The 15865-nt window shown below is 34.0% G+C and overlaps 1 protein-coding gene across 8 annotated transcripts in view; it reads left to right on the top strand.

Moving 5' to 3' along the window:
- Positions 1-15865, top strand: part of ATP8A1 (ATPase phospholipid transporting 8A1) — a 107963-nt gene that overhangs the window by 27890 nt on the left and 64208 nt on the right. For 4 of the 8 annotated variants that reach the window (XM_065836432.2, XM_065836431.2, XM_071807429.1 and 1 more), the window contains 8 exons: positions 3262-3373; positions 4218-4383; positions 6186-6313; positions 7967-8044; positions 10420-10508; positions 12238-12282; positions 14828-14900; positions 15248-15353. In XM_065836432.2, the coding sequence (XP_065692504.1) occupies positions 3262-3373; positions 4218-4383; positions 6186-6313; positions 7967-8044; positions 10420-10508; positions 12238-12282; positions 14828-14900; positions 15248-15353 (797 nt within the window). Of the gene's footprint in view, positions 1-1209; positions 1391-3261; positions 3374-4217; positions 4384-6185; positions 6314-7966; positions 8045-10419; positions 10509-12237; positions 12283-14827; positions 14901-15247; positions 15354-15865 lie in introns of those variants that run through there. The other 4 variants (XM_071807427.1, XM_065836433.2, XM_071807430.1 and 1 more) reach the window with 2 other exon arrangements.

The following is a 15865-nucleotide window of genomic DNA, read 5'->3' as shown; positions in this document are numbered from 1 at the left end:
GATAGTTTCAAAAGTGTGGCTCTAATATAATATTTACCTTCAGTGAAAAAGAATTGCAGGTAAGTAACTCTTTTTGGATCCTGACCCTAATTTCAACATGAATAATCAGGGATGAGTTCTTTTTCTGCCTGTATTAGCGGTAGCACAGGTTCGTCTAGCTGGCATTTATTTATCCAGATCTTTAAGGCCTTCTGACCAGATTATGTAGATCCAGCAGCTGTGATTGCAACTTTATCCACTAGTATTATAACATTTTTGCAACAGCAATAGAAGATGCTGAGCATGTATCTTCTCCTTTTTCCCTTTAGATAACTTATTGGAGTGCTAGACTCCTACAGTTCCTAAATGTTGTATCTGGTTGACCTTTTCAGACTTTCTTTTACAATTCATGGGAGACCAAACTCAAAAAAAAAAAGGTTCCATTTTTCTTCTTTTGGATACTCTGTATTCAAGGAGGTAGAACTCAACTAGAGTTATTTTGCCTTTTGGCTAAAACTGTGTGCTAAAATAGGCTGCAAAAGTTTTCATGGTATCCTCTGATTTTGAGTGTATAAATGGTCTTTGTTACGCTCATGAATATACAGAAGCATGTCTCTTGGTTTTAGGCAGTGAAGACAATTAGCTAGGGAAAAAAGAAAAGTTCTTTAACCTGGATAAGTTTGAAATTATTATTAGACAATGGCTCAGAGGAGAAGGGTGAGCAAGCTAAAAACAAGGGCAGACATTGGTTATCCAGATCTAAAGTAAATTTTTTCCTGAAGATATTCTTTACAAAAATTGCTTGTTAAGAAAAACATTTTGATATGTAAGCTTTCAAATGTGTCTTATTAACTCTTAATATATCTTTGACAGTCCTGGCAGAAAAGTATGCTGAAAAGGTATTTCCCCATTGAGAACATCCCTTACTGAATAAAACCCAATTATGTTGCTGAGAAGTCATTAGTTATGTAGCATACAAGAAGACTCAGATGAGTTGGAGCAGTTCTGAGAAGGCTGAGGCCAGGAAAATAGACTTGAGATCTCTGACAAGTCATTGCACCATCCCATCATTAAAGAGTGGGGTAAGATCACAATGCTGAGGATCAGTAACATGACACCTGGCAGATCCAGGCTTTCTATGCGCCTGGTTGCTTTGCTCTCTGTTCTCTTCTCCTGGGTCTGTTTACCAGTTCTGCTGGACACAACTCCCGCAGGCTGCAATCCCAATTCTCTTCTGATTGTCTCCCAATAACGGATCCTTGAGGATAAATTCCCGTTCCAAGTTGGAGAAGGGTATCCATTTGAGAACCAGTGTCCTGATGGCAAAAAGAACCAATGGATTCTGCAATAGAAAGGAATTCACTGCATATTCTTCGCAGTTTTTTGAGAGGGGAAAAAAGAGGAAGATCAGGTAGTGGCAGGAAGAGTCTTAGAACTCACCTGACTTTTCAAGGAGTATGACAATTTAGAGTGAAAGGTTTTGACTTCTGCCTTCCTAGAGTGTCTTGTAGATGGAAAGTCATCTGGTATTGCAGAGAAGGACTGTAGTTGAAAAGCTTTCCAGTTTATCTGTGGGGAACTTAAAAATAACTTTTCTCTGGTTATGTCTTTAATCTTCTGTGACATTCTTTTTAGAGTTAATAGACTAAAAATATCTGATTAGTTTTGGAATGACATCTAATCCATTTCTTAACTGGAATATCTACATGTTGTGCTGATGGATGGGCCAAAAGTCTTAGAATGATTCTGATCAAAGAATGCAAATAAGTGCAGAAGCAATCTCTGGCAACATTAATCCCTTTTAATGATTCTTGGTTAATTCAAACCCCAGTTCCTTTCATACTTCCAAGGGCATTTATTCTCTTAATTTTGCCATGATATGAACACATCTCAAATACAAGAGCAGCACAGTTCAGATTTAGAAAGCAAGTAAATCTCAGTATGGTTTGTATTTCTGTTTTCTGATATCTTCTTTTCATTAAACACCTGCACCTGGAAATTATTTTCCATGGCAGTATCATTCAACATTTCAGTTGCCAAAGCATACTTAGTTGATGGGGAGAATGATTTTTTAAACAATGAGTGGGCTCCATGCTAATTTTCTAAAAACTTAATTAAGTTATAATGGGATGATATTTGTTATTTGTTTGGTCTTTATGGAAAAGCACTCAAATATTTTTCCAGATCAAATGTGTTTTTTCTAGTTTTTGCAGATTAACATTGCCACTGTTAATTTTAGGGGAGCAAGATTATGTCGTTTCCTCTTTACTTGCAGTCTTTGAGTCTTATTGTAAAAGCTTATATGTGAGAGAAGGGGACATGATGATCCAGAAGAAATTATTACCTAAACTTGCTGAGTTTGACTTTATGTTCTTCGTGCTACCAAAAATGTTACCAAATATCATGGCTTCCTCAGACTCTTTATAGCTTATCTACCAGAGATATAGATGCTGTCATTAAGCCATTTATTTGTGATCTTCATAATGTGTTCATTTCAAACAACAGTAGAGAATATTTTTAGGTAAGACTGCCAAACACTAGAGCAGTACTAACAAGTCTGAACTGCTGGCTGGTACTTATAGAAATAAAAGTACAAAAATAGTGTATTGTTTATCCCATGAGAAGAGTAATAATTATCTCAAACTTTTCATATTTTACGGAAAGAAATGAACTATAGTGTATGTATAAAGTTAGCTGTCTGAATTTCCAACATCTTACGAGGTTTTGCTGCTCATATACTCAGTGGAGTTCTAGAAAAATAACACAAGTAAATATACCTGGTTTCGCGATTTAAAGAAGGTGCAGAAAATATTGTGAATTTTAAACAGCTAATTTAGGATATTTATTTCACTGGAAGTGGATTAAGTTGAGAGTTCAGAAAATAATTTCATTTGAAAATTACTTTGTAGAAATCAAATTTATAAGCATGGTTGAGTTTCAGCATGCACTTAGGAAAAAACTTTGTAATCATAAATCAAAGGAAAATTGGCCTTTGTTAGTTTCAGTTGTTTGCTGAGTAGCACCGTATCTTTAGTGTCCATAGTCAAAATTAAGTGGTAAGTAATATTTTTGCAAAATTAAATTTTTGGACTTGCTTTGAACTGTCAGGTTTTCTCTGTCAATATTCCCAAAAAGTTAACTCTGAAAAATAGGTGCCTAGCAAATTTACAATAATAATCTAAATTATAATAAATTAGCTAATAATTTTTAACAGATGGTGGTTATGTTTATTCATTGACATTGATTGTTTTAATGCTGAAGTATAAAACTCTTTTCTTCTAGTACTGTTCCATTGGGATCTGATCAGATTCTTCTGCGAGGAGCTCAGTTGAGAAATACACAGTGGGTTCATGGGATTGTTGTTTATACAGGGCACGACACAAAACTTATGCAGGTTTGTCACTCAGGTTTTCTCTCAATTACCTATTTTCTTACCTTATTATGCCATTACACACCACAGAAATTCCTGTCAGAAAATATAGTTACATTCGATATAATAGTTAAAATGTCAATAACAGAGTATCTTTCTCATGAAGTAAAATCAACAATTATTAGTCACTTAACCACAGAGTAGTTATTCTACTAGCAAGCATATTCACTGATACTATATTTAACTTGTGTTTTAAAAACTATTCTTTTAGCAAGTTGGATCATTATAGTTTGCCTGTTCATCTTTTTTATTTTTGACTGCTCCTAAAACTGTCCTCTTGTGGAGCTTTCCTTCAAGTATGAAGGTAAGCATTCTTGTCAGAAAATGAAGTGGAACTTTATTTGCAAAATGAGGACTATGAAATCACATTTCCTAGTGCTGTTTGAAATAAAAAATTGAGGTGTATTTGTTAAGAAAAAAAGAGTGTTCTCAGATTGGTCATGCATGTCTTTCATTTTTTTGCTTTTCTGATTTGTAAATTATTTACTTGAAAAAGTTTGATTGTATTATAGTGGTTGTCCTCTATAGCACTGAAAAGGTGTGTGCACATATATTTTTAATGTTTACTGTTAGCTGTTGCTGTTATGAGTGTTCTGTGTGATTATTTAAACTGCTTATGACACAAATCTAAAGCTCTAATTAATGGATTTATAGGCTGCTTGCTTTACTTTTGAGTAAAATAGTTATGCCATTTATGATGTTGATGCTTATGAGAGAAAAGCATGCAGTAACGTGTAATTTGAAAAGCAAGAACTGTGTTTACCTCTTCTAATATTTAATAACCACCATTGTTTTTTGTCTTTTGCAGAATTCAACAAGTCCACCTCTTAAAATGTCTAATGTGGAACGAATTACGAATATTCAGATTTTGATTCTGTTCTGCATCCTTATTGCCATGTCTTTGATCTGCTCTATTGGTTCAGCTATATGGAATCGAAGGCATACTGGAAGAGACTGGTATCTTGACCTAAATTGTAAGAAGTAAAGTATTAATAGTTTAGTGTTTTGTTGTATTCGTATTTGTAAAGGAGGATGATTACCGTCATTTACATAGTGTGTTTTTATCAGTTTTTTTTTTACTGGTTGTTGAGTAAAGCCATTAGGCTAGGTGTATCACAGCAAGTATGAAACTTGCCTTACTGTGCCATCTGATCTCTTGATAAATTTGGGACAAGCTTTGTTTTTCGCTTCTACTACTTTCAACCTCTACATCTCTGCAGCTCAGCAAGGTCTGTATCAGCATTCCACTGGCATAAATAGTCAGCTTCTAGACATCAGACCAAAGCCATTTTCAGCTGTTACTGATGGATTACATTTAAAGCTGCGGTGACTTTCCTGAATTTTTAAACTCCCTCATCCCAGGAAATTATGCTGTGGCTTTATTATTCTTACTCTACAGGGATCTAGCAAATTATTGGCTGCCAACATCTGACCTTAGCAGGCTGCTCCTAAAGAAGATAAAACGGGCACAAAAGACTTCATTTAACATGTTATACTGGGCAAATGTACTCACAGGGGATGCAAGGTGATATGTTTTTATTCCTGAAAAAAAGAAATATGAAATAGTGGCTGTTGATATTTTCTGTGTTCTTCAGGTTATTACTCTTGTCAGTTTATTTTCTGATATATTCCCCATGATTAAATAAAATTATGCTGAGTTTTGTAAGGTATGCCCTTTAAGGCTACATTCAGATCATAGTTGTTCCAGGTACTTTTAAGATGTAAGAAACAATTAATTCCCTTTTCACTTTAGTTATTTAATTTGTATATGGCAGTGAAACAGGTTCCCAGCAGTGCCCCATCTTTCTGAATGCTGTTAATATTTAGTTAGAGCAATCATACCTGTGGATGATAAAAAAGTGGTAATGTTAATAACAAATATCTGAATATTGTTTTATTTACAGGTAGCAATAGGTATCAAACTTAGTCGTCATTGAGAATATCAACATTATGGTGAATGTTGGCTCTCTGGTCTTCTAGACTGGTACTTAATTTGATGCTGGAATTGGTGTTAATGAAAGTGTTCAAAACCTGTTCTCTTGGATGTTGGAGTAACAATCAGATCCACATTCCATAGGCAGTGGAAACCCATCTGAGGTTGTTTTTCTTTGAAATCTTTGGATACAGACAGGCAGGCTGCATCCTTTTACTGTTCTAGTGTGCTGGAAGCAGACTGTGATTTCCCAGTTTCATCCTCTGGGTTGTTACTAGTTATCTAAATCTTGAACAGGGAAAAGATTATAAAGCTGCTTGTAATATATGCTAATATTCGCATTTCCAGTTCTTTCAGAAATCTAATTAAATGCTCTAATTTCATCTCTTCAAGTGGTGTGAATATGCCTTTTTTATAGTATTTTGTTGAGAGGGTGGGTAATAGGAAGGTGTGAGAGTAGATAGAGAAAAAAAATCATTCCACTGCACATTCCTCCTTTAAAAATATGAAACTCTAAAATTCAGAGTTTAGAATTTGGTTGATTAGAGTTTAGAATTTGTTCCAAGATTATGATCTCTAAAAGATAGCAAAAGAGGGAATGGCTGGTAAGTTTTGCTTTTCAGAAATTGGAGAAGATGTCAAAGGTCTCTACTTTGTAACGGAGATTCTTAACTCTTATGAAGGTTATATTTACGAGCAAGTGATATTGTGATTAATTCTCAAGTTTCTTCTTGGACATAGAACATGTTAAAAATCAGCAGCTAATGCAATCTTCTGAACACACTGTATATACATCTAAGTATGATCTTAAATGTTGTTTTTATTTGCTTTGTTTTTTGGCAGATGGTGGAGCAAGCAACTTTGGATTGAATTTCTTGACTTTTATAATTCTCTTCAATAATCTTATTCCAATCAGTTTGTTGGTTACGCTTGAAGTTGTTAAATTTATCCAGGCATATTTCATAAATTGGGTAAATATTATTTTTACAATATGCATTGATTTCTAAAATCAAGTAGTTTACAAGTAAGTACAATAATTGCTTGCCTATGTGTACCTTTTTTCCAGACTTTTTCTTAATGTAAATACTTAAGTATGCTGTTTAGTTGCTATTACTGGAATCTGAGAAGGTAATAATAAATGGAGTTTATTTAGCGTTTTTACATCTGCACAAATTGCTTTTTAGAGCATGTTTTCATGTGCTTTGTACTTTCTCATTATGAATATTCAGGTATCGGTTTCAACCAGAATGATCAGACAAAAGTGTTCTGCACTCCAGTGGAGTTTTGTCCAGTTTAATTTCTTTTTTCTAAGCGTAGCCCATGTTTGTTTGTTTGTTTGGGGTTTTTTCAGTATTTCACTCATTTTACACACCACCACTGTAGTTTAATGGTGGCTTTTTGGTACAAAACCAGTGTCTTTTAGTATCACATCTTACAAATATAAAGATCATGCTGTCATCCTTTATTTTTTTTTCTTAATGAATTAATGGAGGAAAAGAAGGATTTACTCTGGGATGGGGGTGAGGTATTTTCCTTAAAGCCATATACTTTTTAATAACATGCAGTCAGTTTTTCCCAAATGGAAGTTAATCATGCCATTCTTCCTTGACAAATGTGTGAAACATTTGTGTGCAAGAAATGATGTAATGTATATAGAGATAAAAGTGTAGGTGGAGTAGCAGGTGAAGTGTATGATTTGTTTTAAAAGTTAAATCTTTTTGTGAGCAGTCCTCTGGTTTTGATGTCTTTTACTTTGTGCTATAGAGCAGCTGTTGACGAGAAGATGCAATTAATTTCTTCCTTTGTGTTTTATATTCTAAAATAAATACTCAACAAAGGCTTGCCCATTTTGAATGTGTAGATGGCCAACTAATGTTCATACAAATCCAAAAGACGCTTTTATCTTCTGTTACCCTCCCATGTGAGGGATTAGTTAGCATCAATTTATCTTATTCTGGGACTCGGGACATTTATTACCTCAAGCATTATGTTTGTGTGTGCATATCATTGGTATAGAGAAGTTGGTCACCTGCCATCTGCCATACTTCACACCGGTTTAATTTTTTATTGCATTTTACAATAAACTATGGTGTGTTTTTTTTCTTTTTAACAAGTTAAACAAACAAAACCACACCGCTTATAATGCACCCTACAATGTACCCTGCATTTATTATGTACTCTAAAATTTATCTTCATGTTTTTATCTCAAGGTATATTTATCTTGCTATTTAGAAATGACTGGTTGTGCATACAATATAAATAGATAAGACTGACTTCTCACTAAATATTACAGTGTAGTATTTCTGCTTGTTGATAAATCGATTTTAGATGCATGGGTACAACAGTTTTTCAATAATACAGATGACTGGAGATAATCTTAGTAAAATCTCAAAGAAACATACAGATTTTTGTTTTAAAGAGGAAATCTAATTTATTCTGGGGATTCTTGGAAGTGATCTGATTGTGTTGGTGGCTTCCCATGTTGAAATAATCACAAGTAGACAACTTGATTCATGTTCAGTCTATTCTTCTACACGTATCATTTCTATTTGTGTACTAGATTTTTTTGTAATAAGTTATGGAAGACTAATTTTTAAATATATATACTTTTTTTTAATCTGTAGGACATAGACATGCACTATGAACCTACGGACACTGCTGCGATGGCTCGTACATCCAATCTCAATGAAGAACTTGGACAGGTAGAAAAAAATTACTGGTTGCAGCTCTGTATTTGAAATTCTACATGTGGTTTTACCATCTAAATTATTAAAATAATGTGAGGATTTATTTAAAAAACTGTATGTGTTTGCCTTAGTCTTTTTTTGCCTATTTCCATTTTCTTCATTTTGTCAGATACTTTTAAAAATACTTTGCAATACATGGAAGTTAAATTTTTGAAACCAGTATTAAATAAGCAAATGCTGTTTTATGTGTCAATTTCCATGTGGTAATCACAGAAGGCTGAAGTGTATCGTTAAACCTACAAAATCAGAGGAATTCTGAGCATTAAAACTTGTCTGGCACAAAAAATCAGCTTCTGCATATACACTGTGATAGCGTGCATCTCTAGTATGTTACCCATGGAAATTTGAGGTTAATTCTTTATTTTGTTTTAGAGTTCTCTTTTAATACTACAAAATCTGTTAGGCTTTTCAGAAGAGGTCACTCATTGTATGTCCTTCATTTTAGGGAAGTATAACTTTGTAGAAGTGTGACTGAGACACAGGGCATGCTTCCAGAAGCACTACACGTTATATTTGCTGTTTCAGCCAATTGTATTTGCAGTGTTGCTTTAAAAACATGGTAAACATTATGCTGTTACACTGACTGGTGATGGTAAACTGCTCCCGTGGAAAAAATATTATGTGCTCATTTAATTGAACTGTATTATTATGCACAAGTATACATATTCTTGCATTTCCTAACCTAGAAATTTTCATTACTAATTCTTTAGCTTATTGCGTGGGAATGTAAAATTTGTTAGCTTTCCAAGAATAATAAATAATAATTTTAGCCATGTGGCAAACAAGTCTTAGGGACTAATACTTCAGAGATCTGCTTTTTGGGAAAAGAATAGTTGCAGGTAAACATGTTCTAACATCAGGCTCCATAGAAGAGGACGGGGCCTTTACCTACTGGGTTTAAGAAGCATGTGCAGAAAGCCAAAAATTTGGTTCTCTTCCTGGCCTTGAAGGGGAGTGCAATCTCCTCTAGTGGGGAAGAGACTGTTGAATCTCAGCTTTCCTTCTGTTTCATTTTGCACAATCCATCTGTGTCATCTCTGCAGTTAGCTTGTTATTCACATTCCCTGACACATTCCTTCTTTATAACCTTGACAGTTCTTGTTTTCGTTTCTTATGTTTCTCATCAAAGTCTTCTTCACCACCAAAATCTAGCCAGGTTTCTCGGGATCTCCACTTTCACTTTTTTGACAGATTCTTAATTTGAGCAGATTGTTCTGAGGAGACCAAAAGACTCTCTGCTAACAAAAAGAGTGAGTGTCTTCTCTGAAGTACATGAGGGCTGCACATAATGAAAAGAATATTTCCCCCAAGAGATCATCAGGTTTTAAGAAAGGCAAAACTTTATTGTTTGGAAAAAAAGGTTTTCTTAACTGCAATTCCTGCTGTCCCATTCTGAACACAGAAACAAAAGTGCGGTTTGAATCATAAACCTGGCACGGAAGACTTCTTCTAACTGTTGATTTGGTGAAGTCAAAATACCTCAGAAACAGAATGTTTAAATAGGAGGTGCTGAGTAAATTTTAGTAATACGTAGCCTTATTAACTTTGTTTATAATGCAGTTAATTCCTAATTAATAATACTTTAATATTTAATGAAAAATAAATTTTAATGGATTAAAGTTAAAGTTTAGCTTTGACTAATAGAGCCTTTGTTTCATCACAGACCACTTCATTTCTTCATATATTAACTTTGTTCTTAAGACTAGGTTTGAACTAAATTTAAATAGATCACAGATGTATGTATTTCAGGTTCAATTTTTGAAATACTTTAACTAGTAGTTTCCAGAGAGGAAGGGTTTATGCTGTTATGGAAATAGGAGACCTGGGGTAGGTAGAAAGGAATGTATTTCTTCTATTCGTGCACCTTGGCATTTCTCAACTGTTGTTTGTTAAGTAATGTTTCGGATGTAAGGATATATTTCTATGTCAAAAAGAGTGTTTAGAAATGCATTTAGATACTTTTCTTTTACCATATTGCTTTCTGTCAGAAATGGAACATTTTACTAGCAAAGTCACTGGTCTTCACTAATTTCTTGCATTTCGGCCATATGAAGAGTGAGGAACAGTTAAGTGTACCACTGTGCACAGAAGCAAGCTTGAGCTTCCTGACATCTCAGTTGATTGCCATGTTTGGAAATGGATATCAAGCCTGCGTGTCTGCCACGTTAATGTACTGCGGGTTTTTTTCCTGTAAACTATGAAGATTACAGAAATGGTAGAAATATTTCGTGTGTTGATAGTCATGAATTGTGTTAGATGTAACTGCTAATGTTAATGTAACTAAATAACTGCTGAATGTTAATGTATAATGAATTTTGTCATTCATTTAGGTTAAATACATATTTTCTGACAAAACGGGTACCCTGACATGTAATGTCATGCAATTTAAGAAGTGTACAGTAGCAGGAGTTGCTTATGGGTAGGTATTTTTATATACTTTTCTCTATCTGTGTGCCTTTTCCTCTGGCCGTGCATATCTAACTATGCATTAATACTACAGTTAAAGTAAACTTACGTTTGGCAAGATATACAACTAGGAGTCAGTTTGGTTTTGACTATGAAATGTTGCTTCTAAGACATATCATCACTTCAGTCATGAAGAGGAAAAAAAATAAAGTTTAGATACTAACTGTAATGCAACTTCAGTATGCATGTATTTTCATACCACTCGGTCTGCTTAATGTTGCTACTATAAAAAAAGTCTTACCTCATACTTGCATAAACTTGTATCATTGCCTGTACTTCATATTTTATATAGGCATATGCTCTTGCACTAAATTGTATGCAGGATGAACAAGCATTTGAATTACAGTACTGTAGCATGAACTACAGTACTATAGCCACCATCCAAGTAGATTTTATGAATACTGTTATAGTGGCATGACTCCAAATATCAATGTTGCTATTAAGAAATCTCTCCAAATAAGTGCAAACAAAGCCTTTCACTATTCATTTGCCAGCAGTTGCAGCCAACTACTTCAACAGAGTTTGTAAGTCTCAAGCTTCTAAGGCTGTTTACTTGAAAAAAAATGCATTAGAGCAATAAATAGAATAGAAGCACCTATATTATAAATGGCAGTGTGGCTTACCACTATGTGAGATGCTGGACCTGCGCCAGTCTCAGAGCATTAAGTAGCAGATAATTAAACACATCTAGAACTGGATGGAGATCAAGTGCAGGTTATGGAAAGTGTTGGGCTTGTGCTGAAGGTGATTATTTGACTTTTGTGGCTTTATCATTTGCATCCCTTTGAAAAACCATACATCAGGAGTTTGATCTAGGTTTTCTCTTTTGAGGAATACTTAGATCCTTAATGCTGTAACCATACTGATTATTTTTTAATTAACAGTTGTAATGAAATACAGTTCTAGTCCTGACATTTTAAATATGTATGTGAATGTGTGTGTTTAGATGTACGTATTTTGGGCTCAGCTTCGACCACATGAGCTAATTTTATCAGTGAATTGTATTACTTCAGAGAAACTGCTCTAAGCTAACTATTTTCAGATTCTTTGTATAGTGGTTTTGTAATATAAAAAAATGCATTAATGGTAATAGAACTTAAAATCAGTATTTGATATCTACTTCATTAGATATCTTCATCTGAAGTTGGCTTAGGAGAAATTCTAAAGTTTCTCCTTTATGAAACCTAAGTGTGAATGTATTTTTTAGGAAAAAAAAAAAAAGCGGATTTTTATTGCTATGCTTCCCAGCTCTGATGTACCTCATTTTGTAAAGACATAGCCTGATTTACTGATGAGCATTACTGTTTAGAAAGCAGAGTTTCCCTGTACAGGGAATTACCATTGCAGCATCTCTCATAGCTACTCAGAGAAGAGAGTCACTCTGTCTTCCTGTATTGATGGAAATAAGAAGTTAGGAACATAAAAAAGAGTAGAAGTGGGTGTTTCCTCTCCCATGCCTCTTCTTTCAAAGTGTGTTATAAATTGTCATATATGCAAACCTGGGTCATCATTTAATTGTTGTCTAGGCACTAGCAAAATACTTGGTGGAAATACCCTTAAAACTTCTTTTTTTAGCCATTTAATTTCATTAATAACTACTTTTTTATACGTGATCCAGTTTTTTAGCCTTTGTGATTATTTTTCCTCTCCCTATTTCTATTGTTCCCTTGCTTCTTATGCAGCCATTGCCCTGAGCCTGAGGATTATAGTGTTCCTTCAGATGATTGGTAAGCTCTCAAAATCATTTAGTGTGTGATGTCTGTTGAAGATTCAAGCTTAAAGCCAGTGAGTCAGATTTTTAGAAATGGAGCTAAATGTGAGATATTTTAGTTAAAATTACTTTAGCTTCACATTGATACAGAGCCAGCAGTGTCTTAGAATTCTGATGGCATAAATTTGTGTATGGCATTAGATTGTGTATTCTGGAATCGAATTGCTAATAGGGTCGCTGAAGTATAGTACAGTTATTCTACTGACAATCCTGTACAATTCAGAATTGCTACTGGAGAGAAAGCTTTGTCATTTGTTAAGGCAGTTGATATTATGGTAACTTTGATCACACTTTTCTACTGTTATTTAGTAATACGTTAGTAATCATCTCTAACGCGTTAGAAAAAAGGCCATATTTGAGAGTGAATAAATTATTGTTAGTACTTTGCTTCCCACAGGTAGTTTTAGAATATTAACACTACCTAGTTCTTAACTGAAACTGAGATTAAAACACCCAAATACACTTGGGAACAACATTAATCTCCTAACAGGGACTTCATGAAGGACTAAGTCTTGACTTCCTTTCTGCCACTGTCTGCATGATGCGTTGCACTTCTTCATCATTCTTTATTAAAGTAAATACTTGCAGTACTGTTCAAAATAAGCTCAGAATGAGGAAAAAATGTCACTTACAGTCTTTAAATTTTCATTATTGTACTTGTTGAATGTCACAGCAAGATATGTTGCACAAAGCTGTAATGTGTTTTTAAAGGTTGTAGGAAAAGACTTGCTTTTCTAGATAAGAATCAAACTTTCTTTATAGTAAAAAAAACAACTGAACAAGCAAAAGACAACCTGAAAAATCCCCCCCACATACATACAAAAAGTGACACACATGCAAATCCCAAAATCTTACCTGACCTGAATATCCTCATTTGATATACTAGCAAGATGTTTCTCACAAAGATGTACAAGTGTGCTTAACTGCACACAAGTGGTTTCATTAAAATAATGCATTGCTTACATGAAATTAAGCATGCTTGCTTATAAGATATTTATGAAATAAAACTGATTTTGACTAATACACATAAAAAGCTTCATAAGCACATCTGAAACGGATAAACTGATGCCTGAACAGTAGTTAAAGTACTTCCCTTTTATAAGCGACGAACATCTTATAAGTACTTATGAAATAAGATACTTAATCTATTGTAATTAATATAATCAGTTTATGACAGTAACATATTTAGTCCTAAAGTGACAAATATACTGAATTCAAAATCTTTTAAATCTTTTTTTTTTGTATTGGAAGGAATTGTTTTCCAGTTTAACACAATATATATCTGCAAATTTTTTTTTAGCACTCGAATCTGGAAAATATCTTGAAGTTTTTCTGTCAGAAAGCTTTAAGCAAACAAAGCTTGAACATTAAGTTCTAAACAAATTCAGTGCATCAGAAGTTGTTAACATTTGACACTTCAAGATGTGTTTGCTTTGCATTTAAACAAAAAGTCTTGGTGAATGAAGATGCTTCGAATTTCTCACTTTTATAATAGGTTTTTAGAAAAACTAGACCTTGAGTGGCTATATAGAGGACGTACTGCCATTTTGTATTCCTTCATGGTAGTGCAGGACTGAAACAGCCTGCTTTTGGTTTTCATAGAGAGTCTTTAGACTGCCTTTGATATATGTGGCTTATCCTTCAACTTAAATCACCTAATGTGTTTACTGCCTTCTAAGATTATGTGAGCCAAGGCAATTCCAAAGTAAATGAAAAAAGAATCCTTTCCTCCTACTGAGTTCACTTTGTGGCACTGTTTTGTTTCACTGAGATTCAAACTCAGCTATATTGTCTTAATACTCAAAAGTCAACTGCAATAACAAGTTTTTGTAGAACTATATGCATTTTTGAGCTGTCAGCTTTGGCCAGAAGTTTAGTGCAATTTGAAATGTGGTAGTGTGTGACTGTTTTCCACCTTGCATCTCTTCAGTCCCTTCCTACTTCAGCATTGTGGCTGTGTCTTCTTTATCCATCAGTTTGCTAGGTTCCTTTTTGTTCCTAATTAATAAAAAGCAAATCCTTTCCATGCAGACTTCTCTGATGTCTGAACTCAGTTTGCTTCCCCCTTTCAGATATCAGACTTTCTTTTCTGCAAACATTTGAAAACCTATTACAAAACTGCTATTTCTCAAAGAAATGTGATCTCTTTGGACACATCTTGTTCTGAGTTCCTTCAATAATCTAATTCAAGAGATCAGAAGACAAGAAGCCACAGTTTTATGTTGTAGATTTATTGTTACTTTGTCCTACATTACCTGAAGTCAGCAGAAAAACTAACCTGGATTTAAGTGTATTTACATAAATCAAGGTTTCTTTAATAAACTTTGGAGATGTGAAACCAAGTACCTTTTTACTTCTTCTCCCAGTGAGTGATTGCAGCCTGTATTGTAGCAGCTACAAACCAAAATTTGTGTTTGACCTTAGCACAGTAGTGTAGATAATTTGGATATGATTTGTTAAGAACATGCTAATGATGATCTTTTTCTGCTAATTATTTCTAGGCAAGGCCCACAAAATGGAGAAGAAAAAACATTTAGTGACTCATCATTACTGGAGAATCTTCAAAGCAATCATGTAAGTTATATAAAAACAATTACCATTGTTTTGTGAAGTTAAACCGTTGCTTTCAGCAAGTCAAAAGATGATGTCCTTAGAAAAGAAATAGATTACATATTTACACAAAATCAGCATGCTCTCATGAATACTTTTGTAATTGTTTGTTGCTGATACAGGTTTAGTAGATCCAGCCTTTTTTTGTTTTTTTCAATGATGTCTGATTTCTTCAGTTATTGATAGTTTTTGAAGAAGAGAGGAAAAATCTTTCATAGGCTTTTTCTTGACTGTTATTTGTCCATATCTTTTATTACTTTTCAGTTATTGCTTAAATGATTAATCAAGCTCTGACATCTTTTTTTTTTTAGCCAACTGCACCTATAATATGTGAGTTTTTGACAATGATGGCAGTGTGTCATACAGCAGTTCCAGAAAGAGATGGTGATAAAATTATATATCAAGCAGCATCTCCAGGTGAGACTCAAATAATTGAGTGAACATACAGTACTCTATCAACTCAACAAACAAATATTATTTGAAGTTAATTGATTTTGAAATATCTTCAAAAATTAAAAAAAAAAAAAAAAACATATCCCTCAAAGAACTGGTGACAGCTAAAATCAGTTTTGTCAAAAAAGGATTTAGATTTTTCTCATTTGCTTTGGAAAATACATACGCATATCCTGTGGATTATGTAACAGCAGAGAGTGACTGACCACACAGCACTCCTAAGGTGGTGTCAGATTGCTGTGGAAGCCTGAAAGAACTGCTCAAATGCAAATAGAAATCAAACCAGGAGACAAATTCATGTCCTGACTTGTGAACCTATTCTGTACTCGGTAACTGTGGTATTGATTTAGAACAAATATTGTGTTTGTAATAAAAAGTGAAAAATAAATCTGTTTAATAGGATAACAATTGTGGTAAGTTCTGCTAGAGAGTGAGAAAAGGTTATAGTACAAAAGATCTGGTTCAAGCCTACTGTG

This window comes from Patagioenas fasciata, chromosome 4 (assembly GCF_037038585.1).
Source record: "Patagioenas fasciata isolate bPatFas1 chromosome 4, bPatFas1.hap1, whole genome shotgun sequence".
Classification (NCBI taxonomy): Eukaryota; Metazoa; Chordata; class Aves; order Columbiformes; family Columbidae; genus Patagioenas; species Patagioenas fasciata.
Note: the sequence above shows the minus strand (reverse complement) of the source record. Positions and strands in the feature narration are given on the sequence as shown.